Below are 12,320 nucleotides of genomic sequence, written 5' to 3'. Positions count from 1 at the left end.
TTGCACTGTTCCTTCTGCGGCTGAGGGCACGTCTTTCCTGTCCGGTTTCACGCTTCACCTGGCTCCGCTGCCCCGAGCGCGGCTAATTTGAGGGCTGTGGACTGGACCCCAGCGGCCTGGAGAAGCCTGCGGTCCAGACAGCCCCGCCCCGGCCCGCCCGGGGGAGGAGTAACCCTGGCCGCAGACACCGCGCCCCGGCCCCGCCCCCAGCACGGGGTGGGGCTTCGAGCCGGAAGTGCTGCGGCGGCGGCTTGTCTTCCCGCCCGGCCGGGCGCCGCGCGCAGGTGTGCGCGGGACCTGGCAGAGGGGACGGGGAGCTGTGGGGAGGGATGTTTCTGAAGCCTGCCGCGTCCTGACAGTCTGTCAGAGCTGGGCAGACCATAAGGTCATGGTCTCGGGTCTCTCGTCACACGGTGAGAGCTGCACCGTCTCCTTTCCTCCTGGCAGCTCCGGAAATGGGATGCTTTTGACAGGAGCCTGAGCGGAGGGAGAGCACGAGCCCAAGCCCCAGGCTGTGGTGCTGCTTCTCCTGGTGGAGAAAATGGCTGCTGAGCTGGAGCCCATGGCAGCTGTGGACTTTCCTGTCTCAGCCCCTGAGGTGAAGATGGAGGAATAGGACCCAGGAGGTTTCCAGGTAGGAGCTGAGGGAACAGAAGAAGTCCCTGGTGTCCTCCAGTCCAGGACCGGTGGGGTGTCCTCGAGGTGGTTGGTACCAGAGCCAAGCAAGCAGCAGCTGTAGGTGGGGCTGGTCCAACCCCAGGAGGTCCAGGAGCAGGAGGTGAACCAGGCCATGCAGCCCCTTTCTGAGGCTGAGCTGCCCTTGGTGACCCCACAGTTGGCACCGGAAGATGACCTCCTCGCCCTGGAGACATGCCAGTGTTTCCATGGCTTCTGCTACCAGGAGGCCAAAGCGCAGTGGGAGGTTTGCAGCCACCTGTAGCAGCTCTGCTAGTGCTGGCTGGATCTCAGCACCACAGCACGCAACAAATCCTGGAGCTGGCGATGCTGGGGCTGTTCCTGGCCATTCTGCTCCAGGAGATCCAGAGCTGGGAGTGGGAGTGTGGCGTGGAGACCTGTGCTGAGGCAGTGGCCCTGATCAGGGTGTTTTAGCTGAGGCAGGTAGAGGATGAGAAGCTCCAGCTGAGAGTGATCATGTTATCCTAATCATTGATGTTGCTCTCCTCACCTCCATGTGTCTGGGAGATGTTCCCTCCTAGCCCCATTTCTCCCAGTGCCTGACTTGCCAGTGACATAGTTATCTTGTCCCCAGGTCACAGTAAGTGTGGAAATCAAGGAGGTGTCCTCAGGCACGGTGCAGCACAGTGGGGAATGGCAGGAACCGTGCGATTCCTGGCTGGTGCAGCCGAAGGCCTATCCTGTGAACATGCCTATGGGGGAGGCAGGACAGAGGGAAACCCCGGGACAAACCACCTCATGTCCCCAAAGAGGAGCCCCTGCCCAACCAGGAGTCGGGTAAGGTACTGGATGCTGGCCACGCTGTGGGCCTGCATGCAGGGGAAGATGCTCATATGTCTGCCTCTGCTCATGACGGGGCCATGATGTCTGTAACCGTGTGGCTGGGGTGTGCAGCACCCAGGTTGGGGGTCCCTGATCTTTCTCGCTGCATGTGGGTAGCTCCTAGCAGAAATATGCTCTATCTTTGTTGGGCCTTGTAGTGCTACCATGGTAACAGTCCATGAGCTAGTTGATTTTTCTATTAATCAGTATTTTAATCAGCCCTTTCTCATGCCCCTACAAACCCTTTGTGCCCGTTAAAGGGCTGGTGCAGGTGTCAGGGAAATGCACTTCCTCAGTGACATTTGTCTGGTTTGTGTACAGTTAACCCGCCCCACTCCTGTCTTGCTGCAGCTTCCCCGAGTACCAAGGAGACTTGGGACTGGTCAACAGATGAAAGCTCTTCAGGCTGGTGCCCTGGACAAGGCAGGTAAGGAGTGGTGATTTTACCCTATCCAGTGGCAGGAGGCATGATCCATGAATGGAAAACTCTCTCTGCTAGATAGATCAGCTTCTGTTGTTGGAGTGCACTGGGAAACCATTCACACACCATAGAGCAGATGAACCTTGCGTTTTTCCTTCTCCTCCCCTTAAAATGATGACACTGCACCAACGTTCCTTGAGCTTCTTTCCCAGGGAGCGATGTCCCTGAAGGCTCTGACCTGGCATTGTGATCAGCACCCTGCCCTGGGACAGAGTTATTGGATTTCATGTCCAGCCTCATGCCAACAGAGGTGTATTAGCCAGAGCTGAGTCTTCCTTCTCCCACCTCTTCCATGCACTGAAGCCTCCAGCTTCCTTAGTCACAGGCCAGTACAGGAGAGTAGTAGGGCTTTCCCAGTGCCAGCAGCACCAGGGCTAACTTATGCATTCTCTTCCCCCCACAGCAGGTGCAGAAACCTTGAGTGGAGCTGAGAAGCAGGCTCCTAAGGAAGGGCCTGTTAAGCTGGAGCTGCAGAGGACTTCCCCAGGGACACTGGGAGAGAGGGGCTCCTTTACACCTGATCTGGGCCAACTGCAGAAGTGGCAAGGCAGACCTCCAAAGCTGGGGGAGAGCTTGGAGGTGAGCAAGGCACCAGGTTCAGTTTAGGGTGAGAATGAAGCTGGGGCAGAGGTGAGGAGGAGCCAGGGGTACAAGGTAGAATTTTGGGGAGGGAGAGGTCAGAAAGCCAGGTCAGAGGCCATAGAGCCAGGGCTCCCTCTACCTCTAGAAGAGCTACCTCTAAGGATTGATCAAATAGAACATTTTAAGTCCTGAAGAAGCCCCTTTAGGTATACCGTGACAGCCAGCCAGCACCAGGAAGCATGAGGCATTGCTTTCTACAGCTGAGACCAGCAAGTCCCCTCCAACCTGGCCTGGACTGTGGAGCACAGACTCTACATCTGATTCCAGCAAGGCCCCTCCAGCCTAGCCAGTACCTGGGCAGCTTCATGGGCAGGCAGTTTAGGAGGAATGAGCAGCGTACCTGGCTGCTAATTACCTGTGTTTAGTCTGAGTTCAGGCAGAGGACAGGAGAGATTTGCATCTTACAAACTAAGTGAATCAGAGAGGCATAGCAGAAGTTTTTTGCGGGCCTAAGCTCATTTCTTCAGATGCAATGAAAGGACATGCACAAGCCAGACTATCAAATGGAGTCTTTTGAATACCAAATGTGGGAGGAAGAGAGGGGGACAGTGCTGGGAGAGGGGAAAATAAGTTAAGAGCCCCTCCACACAAAGGGGACACAGAAGCTAATCTAGGTAATTGGGTAAGAATCTACAGTCCCTATTGAGATTGTATTTAGCACAATTCAGCCTGTGGATGACTTCTTGTTGCACAATTCCACATTCCAACTTTGTTTTTTAAAGTGTTTTGGTTTAAGAACAGCTGCTCTGAGGTCAGCAATGGAATGTCCAGGGAGGTTAAAGTATCCTGCCACAAGCCTTTGCGTCTTCCTGGACCTGATGTCAGATTGGGGTTCATTCAGTCTTTCCTGTAGGGATTGCACCATCTGACAGTGTAGACCACAAAGGGGCACTTTGTAAGCAGGAGACAGCCTATATGAGAATGGCAGAGTTCAAAGTAAATGGTCCTCAGCTGCTGTAATCCATATTATTTGGCACGGTGGTGATGTGGTGTGTAAAGAGGGAGCACAGTTTGTGTCGGGGTCCATTACAAGGCCTGGTGCCTTGGTGAGAATAGGAGTTATTTAACCTGTTGTTTGAGAGGCTGTTGGAGGTTGGGGGGCTATCTGTTAGCCAGATTGGTTTGTCCCTTAGGGCTACACTGAAACAACTGTCCTTTTCCAGGTGGGGATGGAGGCCATTAATGATGTGTCCAAGGTAGATTTGATTTGAACCAAATCAATTTAAATCACTATTTAAATCACTGGTCAAGAAGCCTCAATTTTAATCTCTGTTTTCTACAAAAAAGTGCATTCTTGTTGTTTGATATAACCTTAATTCATATTATTCAAAACTCAGAGATGTAGGTTTCATTTTTAGAAGGTACACACATTTTACGTTTTAAAGCAGTGATTTATTTTGATATTATTTTTTCAGATTTAATTTTGCAGCTACATCAGAAAACTGAATTATGATTTTGTTATTTTATTTACCAAAACTAATTGACGTAGATACTTGTGAAGTCATTGGGAGGTGAACTATCTCCAATTTACTAGATTACTCATGGATATGTGGGGGATATTTTTGCTTATCTGTATTAGGAGAACAACAAGAGTCACCAAAAACAACAAACATTTAAATTGTTTCATTTAATTAAAACAATAAGCTTATGTATTTTGGATATTTTTTCAACAACAAACATGCATAATTATTTTAACAAAAGCATATGTATTTTTGAATTTTTAACTATTTAATTATGAATGTGAAATGTGTTTGTTTTTAACAAAAATTAAATAGATAATTTCAGCCACGTCCATCTGAGAAACTCAAAATACTGGGTTATGCAGCAAACTCAGTCTTTACCTCCCTCTTCCTGTTTATTCTTATGCTAGAAAACAAAAGACAATCTTTCCTGCTTTTTCAGTTTCCAAGCAATTTTTCTCAATTTAGAATGAGTAAATATAATTCGTTCCCAGGCCTCCCCACTCGTACTTAAAAAATCACTGAAATCCCCACTCATAAAATCACTGGATTCAGACATCTAAATGTATGTTAATGCTTTATTTAACACTTAGAACTTTGAAATAATGTATAAAATTACAAAATAAAGTAATGAACTGTATGCACAGATTCACTTTCACTTTTTGCTCTTTGGGCTTCCCTCAGCACTCAGAATCAGAGCTGTCAGGGGTAGTGTCAGTTTCAGGGGATTTTGAAATGCTTGGCTGAGGATTTTTTTGAGAGCTGGCTGCAGGGGTTGAAGCTGGAGTTGTGCATTTCCTGAAAAAGGAATCCATTGATAGCTGCACTTTGGGCTGCTTCTTGTCATAGTGAAGCAGCCTGTAACAACTGACTTCATTGTTAACTCCTCTTGCAACTGCAGAACTGTACTGCGTGTCAGGGTCATTCTCGTCGAAGTAGGAAAGAGAAGCTTCATGATGTTTGAAAGCTTCAGCCATACCTTTGCTGGTTAAGGCCCTTGCTGGTTGAACATCTTCCTCCTCTTCATGGGTTCTCTGCTGTTCTGTTTGAATGAGGTCCTCATTGCCCAATTCCTCCCTGTTGGAAACTATCAACTCCTGAATGTCCTCAGGTTCAAGTTTATCAAATCCAATTTTCCTTCCAAAGTCAATGATAATGCCCTGAATTGTCACCAGTGGTTCCTCAAACCCTTGGGAAGCCTGCATACAGTATGCCCAAAGCTTTCACCAGATGCCATTGTTTTAGAAGCAACTTCCTCCCAGGCACTTGAAATGTTATCTGTTGTTTTGCGGATATTATAGCCCTTGCAAAATTCTTTTAGGGTTGGAGCACCCTCTCCACCTGTAGCCCTGACAGCCTGGGCAAATGTTTTCCTTATGTAATAATCCTTAAAGGCAGCAATGGCATCCTGGTCCATCAGTTGTAAAATAGAGGTGGTATTGAGGAGCAGGAAAACAGCTTTTAAATTATCACTGAGGCCATCAAGTGTGGTAGGATGCCCTGGTGCATTGTCTAAATGAGAAGTGCCTTGTGAGACAGATTGTTTTCAGCACAATATTTTTCAGCTGCAGGACAAAAATAATCGCTGAACCAACCCTGAAAGACTGACATTGTCAGATTGAGGCCCCCATGGTGAAGGAAGGAGTGGGACTGGGGCTGTGCCAAGCTCTTCCCAGCATATGGGTGGGGGAGGGGGCCGGGGCTGTGCTTGGGGTGGGTGGCAGTGGTGCTGGGAGGGGGAGTTGGGGAGGGCTATGGTGAATTTTGGGGTAGCTGTAGCCCCCACCCAGCATGGCCGCCGTCTGCCCTGAGCACAGCCTGACCCAGCCCCTGCTGGGAAGAGCCCAGCACTGCCCTGGCCCCACCCCACAGCTGTAGCCTGTGCTACCTGTGCCCCATGCAAATCTGGGGGCATACGTTTCCCTTCCGCCACCCCCACCATGCCCTCCCAGGGTGTACAGAGCAGCGGAAGCCCCACCCCCTGGATGAGTCGGGGCTGTGGGTGACACTAGCAGTGGCACTCTGTTGTCTTTGTTTCCCAGGTTGGTATTGCAGGAGGTTGAAATGACATCTGAGTCTGGATTTGTTGCTTGCAGTGACTACAGTTTTGGGATTGTATTCTAACTCTAGGATTCTCTCCTTTAGGCTCTTAAGGTGTGCATCCTGGTAGGTGGGAGGTATTGAAACAGATATTGTTGTAGCATAGAGTTGGACTGTGGATATCTAGTGGTATACTTAGGATGAAAGCTAGCTGTAGCAGTCGGTAGGTTTCTGATATGACATGGTGGCAACGTAGCCATTGCAAACCTTCACCGTTGTGTCTAGGAAAAGAATTTGCTGGATGCAATATTCCAGTGTTGATTTGAGGGAGGGGTGGAAGTTGTTAAAATCCTGGTGAAATTTCTCTAGGGGTTCCTTCTGATCTGTCCATAAAATGAAGATGTTATTCCTGTAGCTTAGGTATATGAAGGAGATGAGAGGCAACTATGGAGGAAACAGACTTCCAGGTCTGTCTTAAAAATATTGACATGCTGTGGGGGCCATATGCATCCCCATGGCATTGCCATTTGTAATTGCGTATAGGGAGTTGCCATATCTAATTGTGTGTAAGGTAAAGAAAGCCAGTGTTTGTGCAAACCCTAAGAAAGTGAAATGAATACCAGTCCCTGTCCCCTGTACCAGGATCTGATGGGGAGAAAAGACACAGCTCCAGAGCTGATACCTTCCATAGAAAATTCTTCCATGATGATAGGTGTGACTTCTGCCCAAAGGAGTCCAGGAACTTTGAGACTCCATTTCCAGAGACTGCAATATGACAGTTCCTGGAGTTTGAAAACCACATTTCTTCTTCCATTTATTTCTGAACTCATTTGCTCTGAGTCCAGCCTGCCCAACCTGTCACAACCTTTGGGGACCCACAGCCTTGCAGCCTCTCTTTCTCTTTCTCTTCATTTCCCTTCCCTGCAATCCTCAGCTAGACACAGCAGAGATACCTACAGCAGCCCCTGCACAGGTGAGACATCATTGAGAGAGGGGGGTTCCCCTGTGTTGTATGGCTGCATAGTCTGGGGAGAAGGTGAGCAGTCAACAGTGGCAAAAGAATAAGTTAGGCACTATTTAGAAAAGGTGGAAATATACAAGCCCATGGGGCCAGATGGGATGTACCCAAGGGTGCTGAGGGAGTTGGTTGATGTGATTGCAGAGCCACTGGCCATCATCTTTGAAAAATAATAGTGATCAGAAGAGGTCCCAGATGATTGGAAAAGGGCAAACATTGTGGCCATATTTAGGGAAAGGGAAAAAGGAGGATCCAGAGAACTACAGACCAGTCAGCCTCACTTCACCTCAATCCCTAGGAAAATTAATCCATTTCTAGGCACTTGGAGGAGAAGAAGGTGATGAGGAACAGTCAGCATGGATTCACCAAGGGCAAGTCATGCCTGACCAACCTGATTGGTTTCTATGATGAGATGACTGGCTCTGTGGATGCAGGGGACCAGTGGATGTGGTATACTTTGATTTTAGCAAGGCTTTTTTTTCTCCCACAACATTCTCACAGGCAAGCTAAGGAAGTACGAGCTGGATGAATGAACTGCAAGGTGGATAGAAAACTGGCTGGAGCATTGGCCTCAGAGGCTAGTAATCAATGGCTTGATGTCTAGTTGGCAACCCTAATTTTCTATGATTCTATGGGGCCAGCCAGTCTCACTGCAGGCTCTTAGCTTCCCACCTCAAAGCCACATGGGAAGCAAAGAGAAACTCTTGACATCGCTGTGGCAGGCTCTGGAGTTCCTTGGGATGGTGTCTGTTGGAAAAGGATAAATTCTTGGGGTCCCACCTCCCATGCAAGAGTCCTTGCTGTGAGTCACTGCCATGATCAACAGCTTCCTGATGATGACTTAGAGCACCTACACTACTGACCCTCCACTGGGCTAACACCTTATGCCAACTAAAATTAGCTGCACCATCTCCCAGGATGAGATGGGTTAAGGCAGACACATTAACTCCTATGTTCACCGAGCCATATCCACATCATATGACAGCTGAATAATGGGGAATTTTGTACCCCTACCTATCATGGCTAAGCTTGCAAAACTTTGTAGTAAAGAGTAAGTAGAGATAGGGCTGTGGGGGCTGGAAGCAGCTGGAATAGGATATATTGATGCTGTAATGCTTGTGACTGCAGCTCTGGGATGTCTTTGAGGATGTGGCTCTTCATTTCACATGGAAGGAGTGGAAGCTGCTGGAAGATGAAGACAAGGTGCTTTACCGGGACCAAATGCTGAGGAATTACCAAGCCCTTGTTTCCCTGGGTAAAGCTTTGGTTCTTGCTTATCCCTATTGCTACATGAATTCTGAAGTTTGTCTTCTCCATGAGTTTCAAGCCTCATGAACTTTTGACTGGTGGTTTAAATCTACTTTCTCCCCACCTCTCTGTTAGTGATCAGGCCTTTCTCCGATTTCATATTCATATATCCTCCTTCATTTGATTTAGATGCCTTCCCTTGAGTTTTCTCCATTCTTATAACTTCTGGTACTTCTGCATTCAGCAGTTTCTTGGCAACATGATCTCCTTTTGTTTTCTTAGTATATTCACATCATCTCCAATTCATTGTCCATAAAAAATCACCAACTGCCCATCCTTGCAGAATTATTCTGATTTCCTCCCTCTTTGACCTATTCTATCCTGTCCAAGCACATTTGATATCCAAGCATGCTGTGTTCAGTGCTATCTAAATCCTCTTTCTCCTCCTTTGCATACTTTGGGTACTTTGCGTTGGTCTTTCATCAGTTCCATGGGACACCCATGCCCACTACGGGACAGGTAGGTCTGGGTGAAGGAGATTCCCTGCCCTCCATCAATGCTGACCTTGTGAAGGAACACCTTGAGAGGCTGGATACCTTCAAGTCAGCTGGCTCTGACAATCTTCACCCCAGGGTACTTAAGGAGCTGGCGAGCATCATAGCCCAGCCTCTGGCACGGATCTTTGAGAACTCTTGGCGCTCTGGTGAAGTGCCCGAAGACTGGAAGAAGGCCAATGTGGTACCTATCTTCAAGAAAGGGAGGAAAGTGGATCCAGCAAACTATAGGCCCATCAGCCTGACCTCTATCCCAGGGAAGTCTTAGAAAAGTTTATTAAAGAGGCCATCCTTAATGGACTGCTGACACCAACATCCTGAAGGATAGCCAGCACGAGTTTGTTGTGGGTAGGTCTTGCTTGACCAACCTCATTTCCTTCTACGACCAGGTAACCTATCACCTGGACAAGGGAGAAGAGATTGATGTCATATATCTTGACTTCAAAAAAGCCTTCAATTTGGTATACCATGATAGCCTCTTGGCAAAACTGGCCAATTGTGGCCTTGGGTCCACCACGATCTGCTGGCTGGAAAATTGGCTCCGTGGTCGGATCCAGAGGGTGGTAATTGACGGAAGTCAATCGTCATGTTGCCCTGTGACCAGTGGGGTCCCCCAAGGCTCTGTCCTGGGACCCATATTGTTCAACATCTTTATTAATGAGGTGGACATTGGAGTTGGAAGTGGACTGGCCAAGTTCGCTGATGACACCAAACTTTGGGGCAAAGCATCCACACCTGAAGACAGGAGGGCGGTCCAGGCTGACCAAATGGGCGGATGAGAACCTGATGGGTGTTTAACACTGAAAAATGCAAGGTTCTCCACCTTGGGAGGAAAAACCTGCAGCATCCTTATAGGCTTGGCAGTGCTACGCTGGCGAGCACTGTGGAAGAAAGAGACTTGGGGGTCATCATTGACCACAAGATGAATGTGAGCCTTCAATGCGATGCTGCGGCTAGTAAAGCAACCAAAATGCTGGCCTGCATCCATAGATGCTTCTCAAGCAAATCCCAGGACGTCATTCTCCCGTTGTACTCGGCCTTGGTGAGGCCGCAGCTGGAGTACTGCGTCCAGTTTTGGGCCCCACAATTCAAAAAGGATGTGGAGAGACTTGAAGAATCCAGAGAAGAGCCACGCGCATGATCAGAGGTCAGGAAAACAGACCTTACGACAACAGGCTGAGAGTTATGGGGCTCTTTAGCCTGGAAAAGCGCAGTCTCAGGGGAGATCTGATGACCGCCTATAAGTTTATCAGGGGTGACCACCAGGATCTGGGGGAATGTTTGTTCACCAGAGCGCTCCAAGAGACGATGAGGTCGAATGGTTACAAACTACTGCAAGACTGATTCAGGCTGGACATAAGGAAGAATTTTTTTACTGTCTGAGCCCCCAAGGTCTGGAACAGCCTGCCATCGGACGTGGTTCAAGCACCTACATTGAACACCTTCAATGAAAAATTGGATGCTTATCTTGCTGGGATCCTATGACCCCAGCTGCCTTCGGGCTGGGGGCTGGACTCGATGATCTTCCGAGGTCCCTTCCAGCCCTAATGTCTATGAAATCTATTAAATCCTTTGGTTTTTACCAGGCAGAAGTTAATGGGAGTCATAATCTGCCTATACTGCTACAACACGGATTTTGCATTTCCTTAACTTCTTCTATAGTGACATATGTACATGTGATGGAACCCAGGTACAGGCAACCCCCGCTTAGTGCTCTTAATTGGTTCCAGAAAAAACAAGCGTTAAGTGAAACCAAAAGTATTTGATGACCCAAGATGGCGACTGCAACTGTTTTTAATGACCCAAGATGGTGACCATGAGCATTATAATGAAACTCGTTGAGTGCTAAGTGAAATCAGGTATCAATTTCAAATGAGCGTTATAATGAAATAGTGCTAAATGAAATGGGTTGCCTGTACTTCTTAGGAGGAGTCACTGGAAGCTTCTTTCCACAGTCCTTCCTGTCTCGGGCAGCCGGAGCCGACCCGAGGATCACTAGTTTAATTGGACGTCAGGCGGGCCGGCAATGGAGAGGCGAGACAGCTTATTGGTTTTAAAAGATTGCTTTTACTTATGCCGCGTGGAATGGCAGCGCAGGCTTCGAGGTAGCTTGCTTGCGTTGTCGGATAACAAAACGAGTTACGAGTAAACGAGCTTTTGAACGAAAAGGAACCTGCAGGATAGCGGGGTACGTCAAAAGGACCCGGTGACGGGGAGATATCGGTGGGTGATCAGTCCGCCAAGTTTCCTCGATCGCGCTACTCCGTGGTTACTCTGCCGCGTGCTCAGAGGTCTCTGACTTGGGCGGAAGTTGCATGAACTTTTATATGTCCGGAGTAGCCAATAACGGACTGAATACTAATGAGGCGGAACGTGACCAAATTTGAAAGTAACTGCGGTTATTCAGGGCAGTTCTATTGTGACAGGGACACTCAACTCATTTGGTTATGACATGCCCCCTTGACCATGTCACAATAGACAAGGGAATTAGGTTACAGGCAATTTTCGTCCAGGAACTCGTTACTGTTACAAGGTTTAGCATAACACGCGGATATACATATATATACAAAAGTGGACAGTTTAACAAGTTACTTTTTAACAAACTATAAAATATAACAATTTATATACACAACAATGATTCATACATGCATATATACACATATATACACACGAAGACATATTTGTTTAGTGGAGTAACCTCATTATGTTCTTAGAACACTGATTTTCCGTGCCGTCATTAATTTAACCATATTTATTATTGAGCGGCCTTTCCTCATTTCTTTGCTTAAGACTATCGACGCACATCAACCTTGTCATGCATCACCACCTGCTTCTCCTCTCAACGACTTGACACCAAATACTTCCTGCCCTCCATTCACCTATGACCTCCTTCACGTTTGTCTCTTGTGCTCTCTCGTGTCTCTTCTCTCTCTCATTTACCCTAAATCAATGCTTCTGTCTACACCCAACCTTTCTGCGACATCCCCAAAACCTTCAGATCACCAATGCTGTTCTTTTTCAGTAATTTAGAGCTTGCATAATCTGGTTACAGTCAGCATGTCAAACAACTTGGACTGCTCCGTTAAGTGAGTTATCTTTCCCACTCAAAACATTATGGTTTGGCTCCACTGCGTCTTTAAAACAAAACAAAACAAGTATGTGCAAGACAATTTTGTAAACTAAGGGTGTAAACACAGGGTCATTAACAGAAAAGGAGGAACTGTAAGCACACGATGAGGTTATCTGTTGATGAGCCGTTAGTTATGGCTTTGGCCCAGAACAATAGAAGGTTCAGAACCGAGTTGGAGGTTTCGAAGTCAGCTCTCGTTCACCGAGGAACCTATCGGTAACAGCAGGAA

The 12,320-nt window shown here is 47.9% G+C and overlaps 1 protein-coding gene across 1 annotated transcript in view; it reads left to right on the top strand.

Annotated features, from left to right (window-relative positions):
• The first annotated feature begins 224 nt into the window (after positions 1-224).
• The window catches only part of LOC102376938 (zinc finger protein 883-like), a 22,059-nt gene continuing 9,963 nt past the window's right edge, over positions 225-12,320 (top strand). Inside the window, 5 exon segments of the mRNA XM_025200756.1 lie at positions 225-634; positions 1,271-1,473; positions 1,840-1,945; positions 2,403-2,578; positions 8,288-8,414. Coding sequence (XP_025056541.1) covers positions 1,330-1,473; positions 1,840-1,945; positions 2,403-2,578; positions 8,288-8,414 — 553 coding nt within the window. The 5' untranslated portion in view covers positions 225-634; positions 1,271-1,329.

This window comes from Alligator sinensis, unplaced genomic scaffold (genome assembly GCF_000455745.1).
Source record: "Alligator sinensis unplaced genomic scaffold, ASM45574v1 scaffold161_1, whole genome shotgun sequence".
In the NCBI taxonomy this organism is placed as follows: domain Eukaryota; kingdom Metazoa; phylum Chordata; order Crocodylia; family Alligatoridae; genus Alligator; species Alligator sinensis.
Note: the sequence above shows the minus strand (reverse complement) of the source record. Positions and strands in the feature narration are given on the sequence as shown.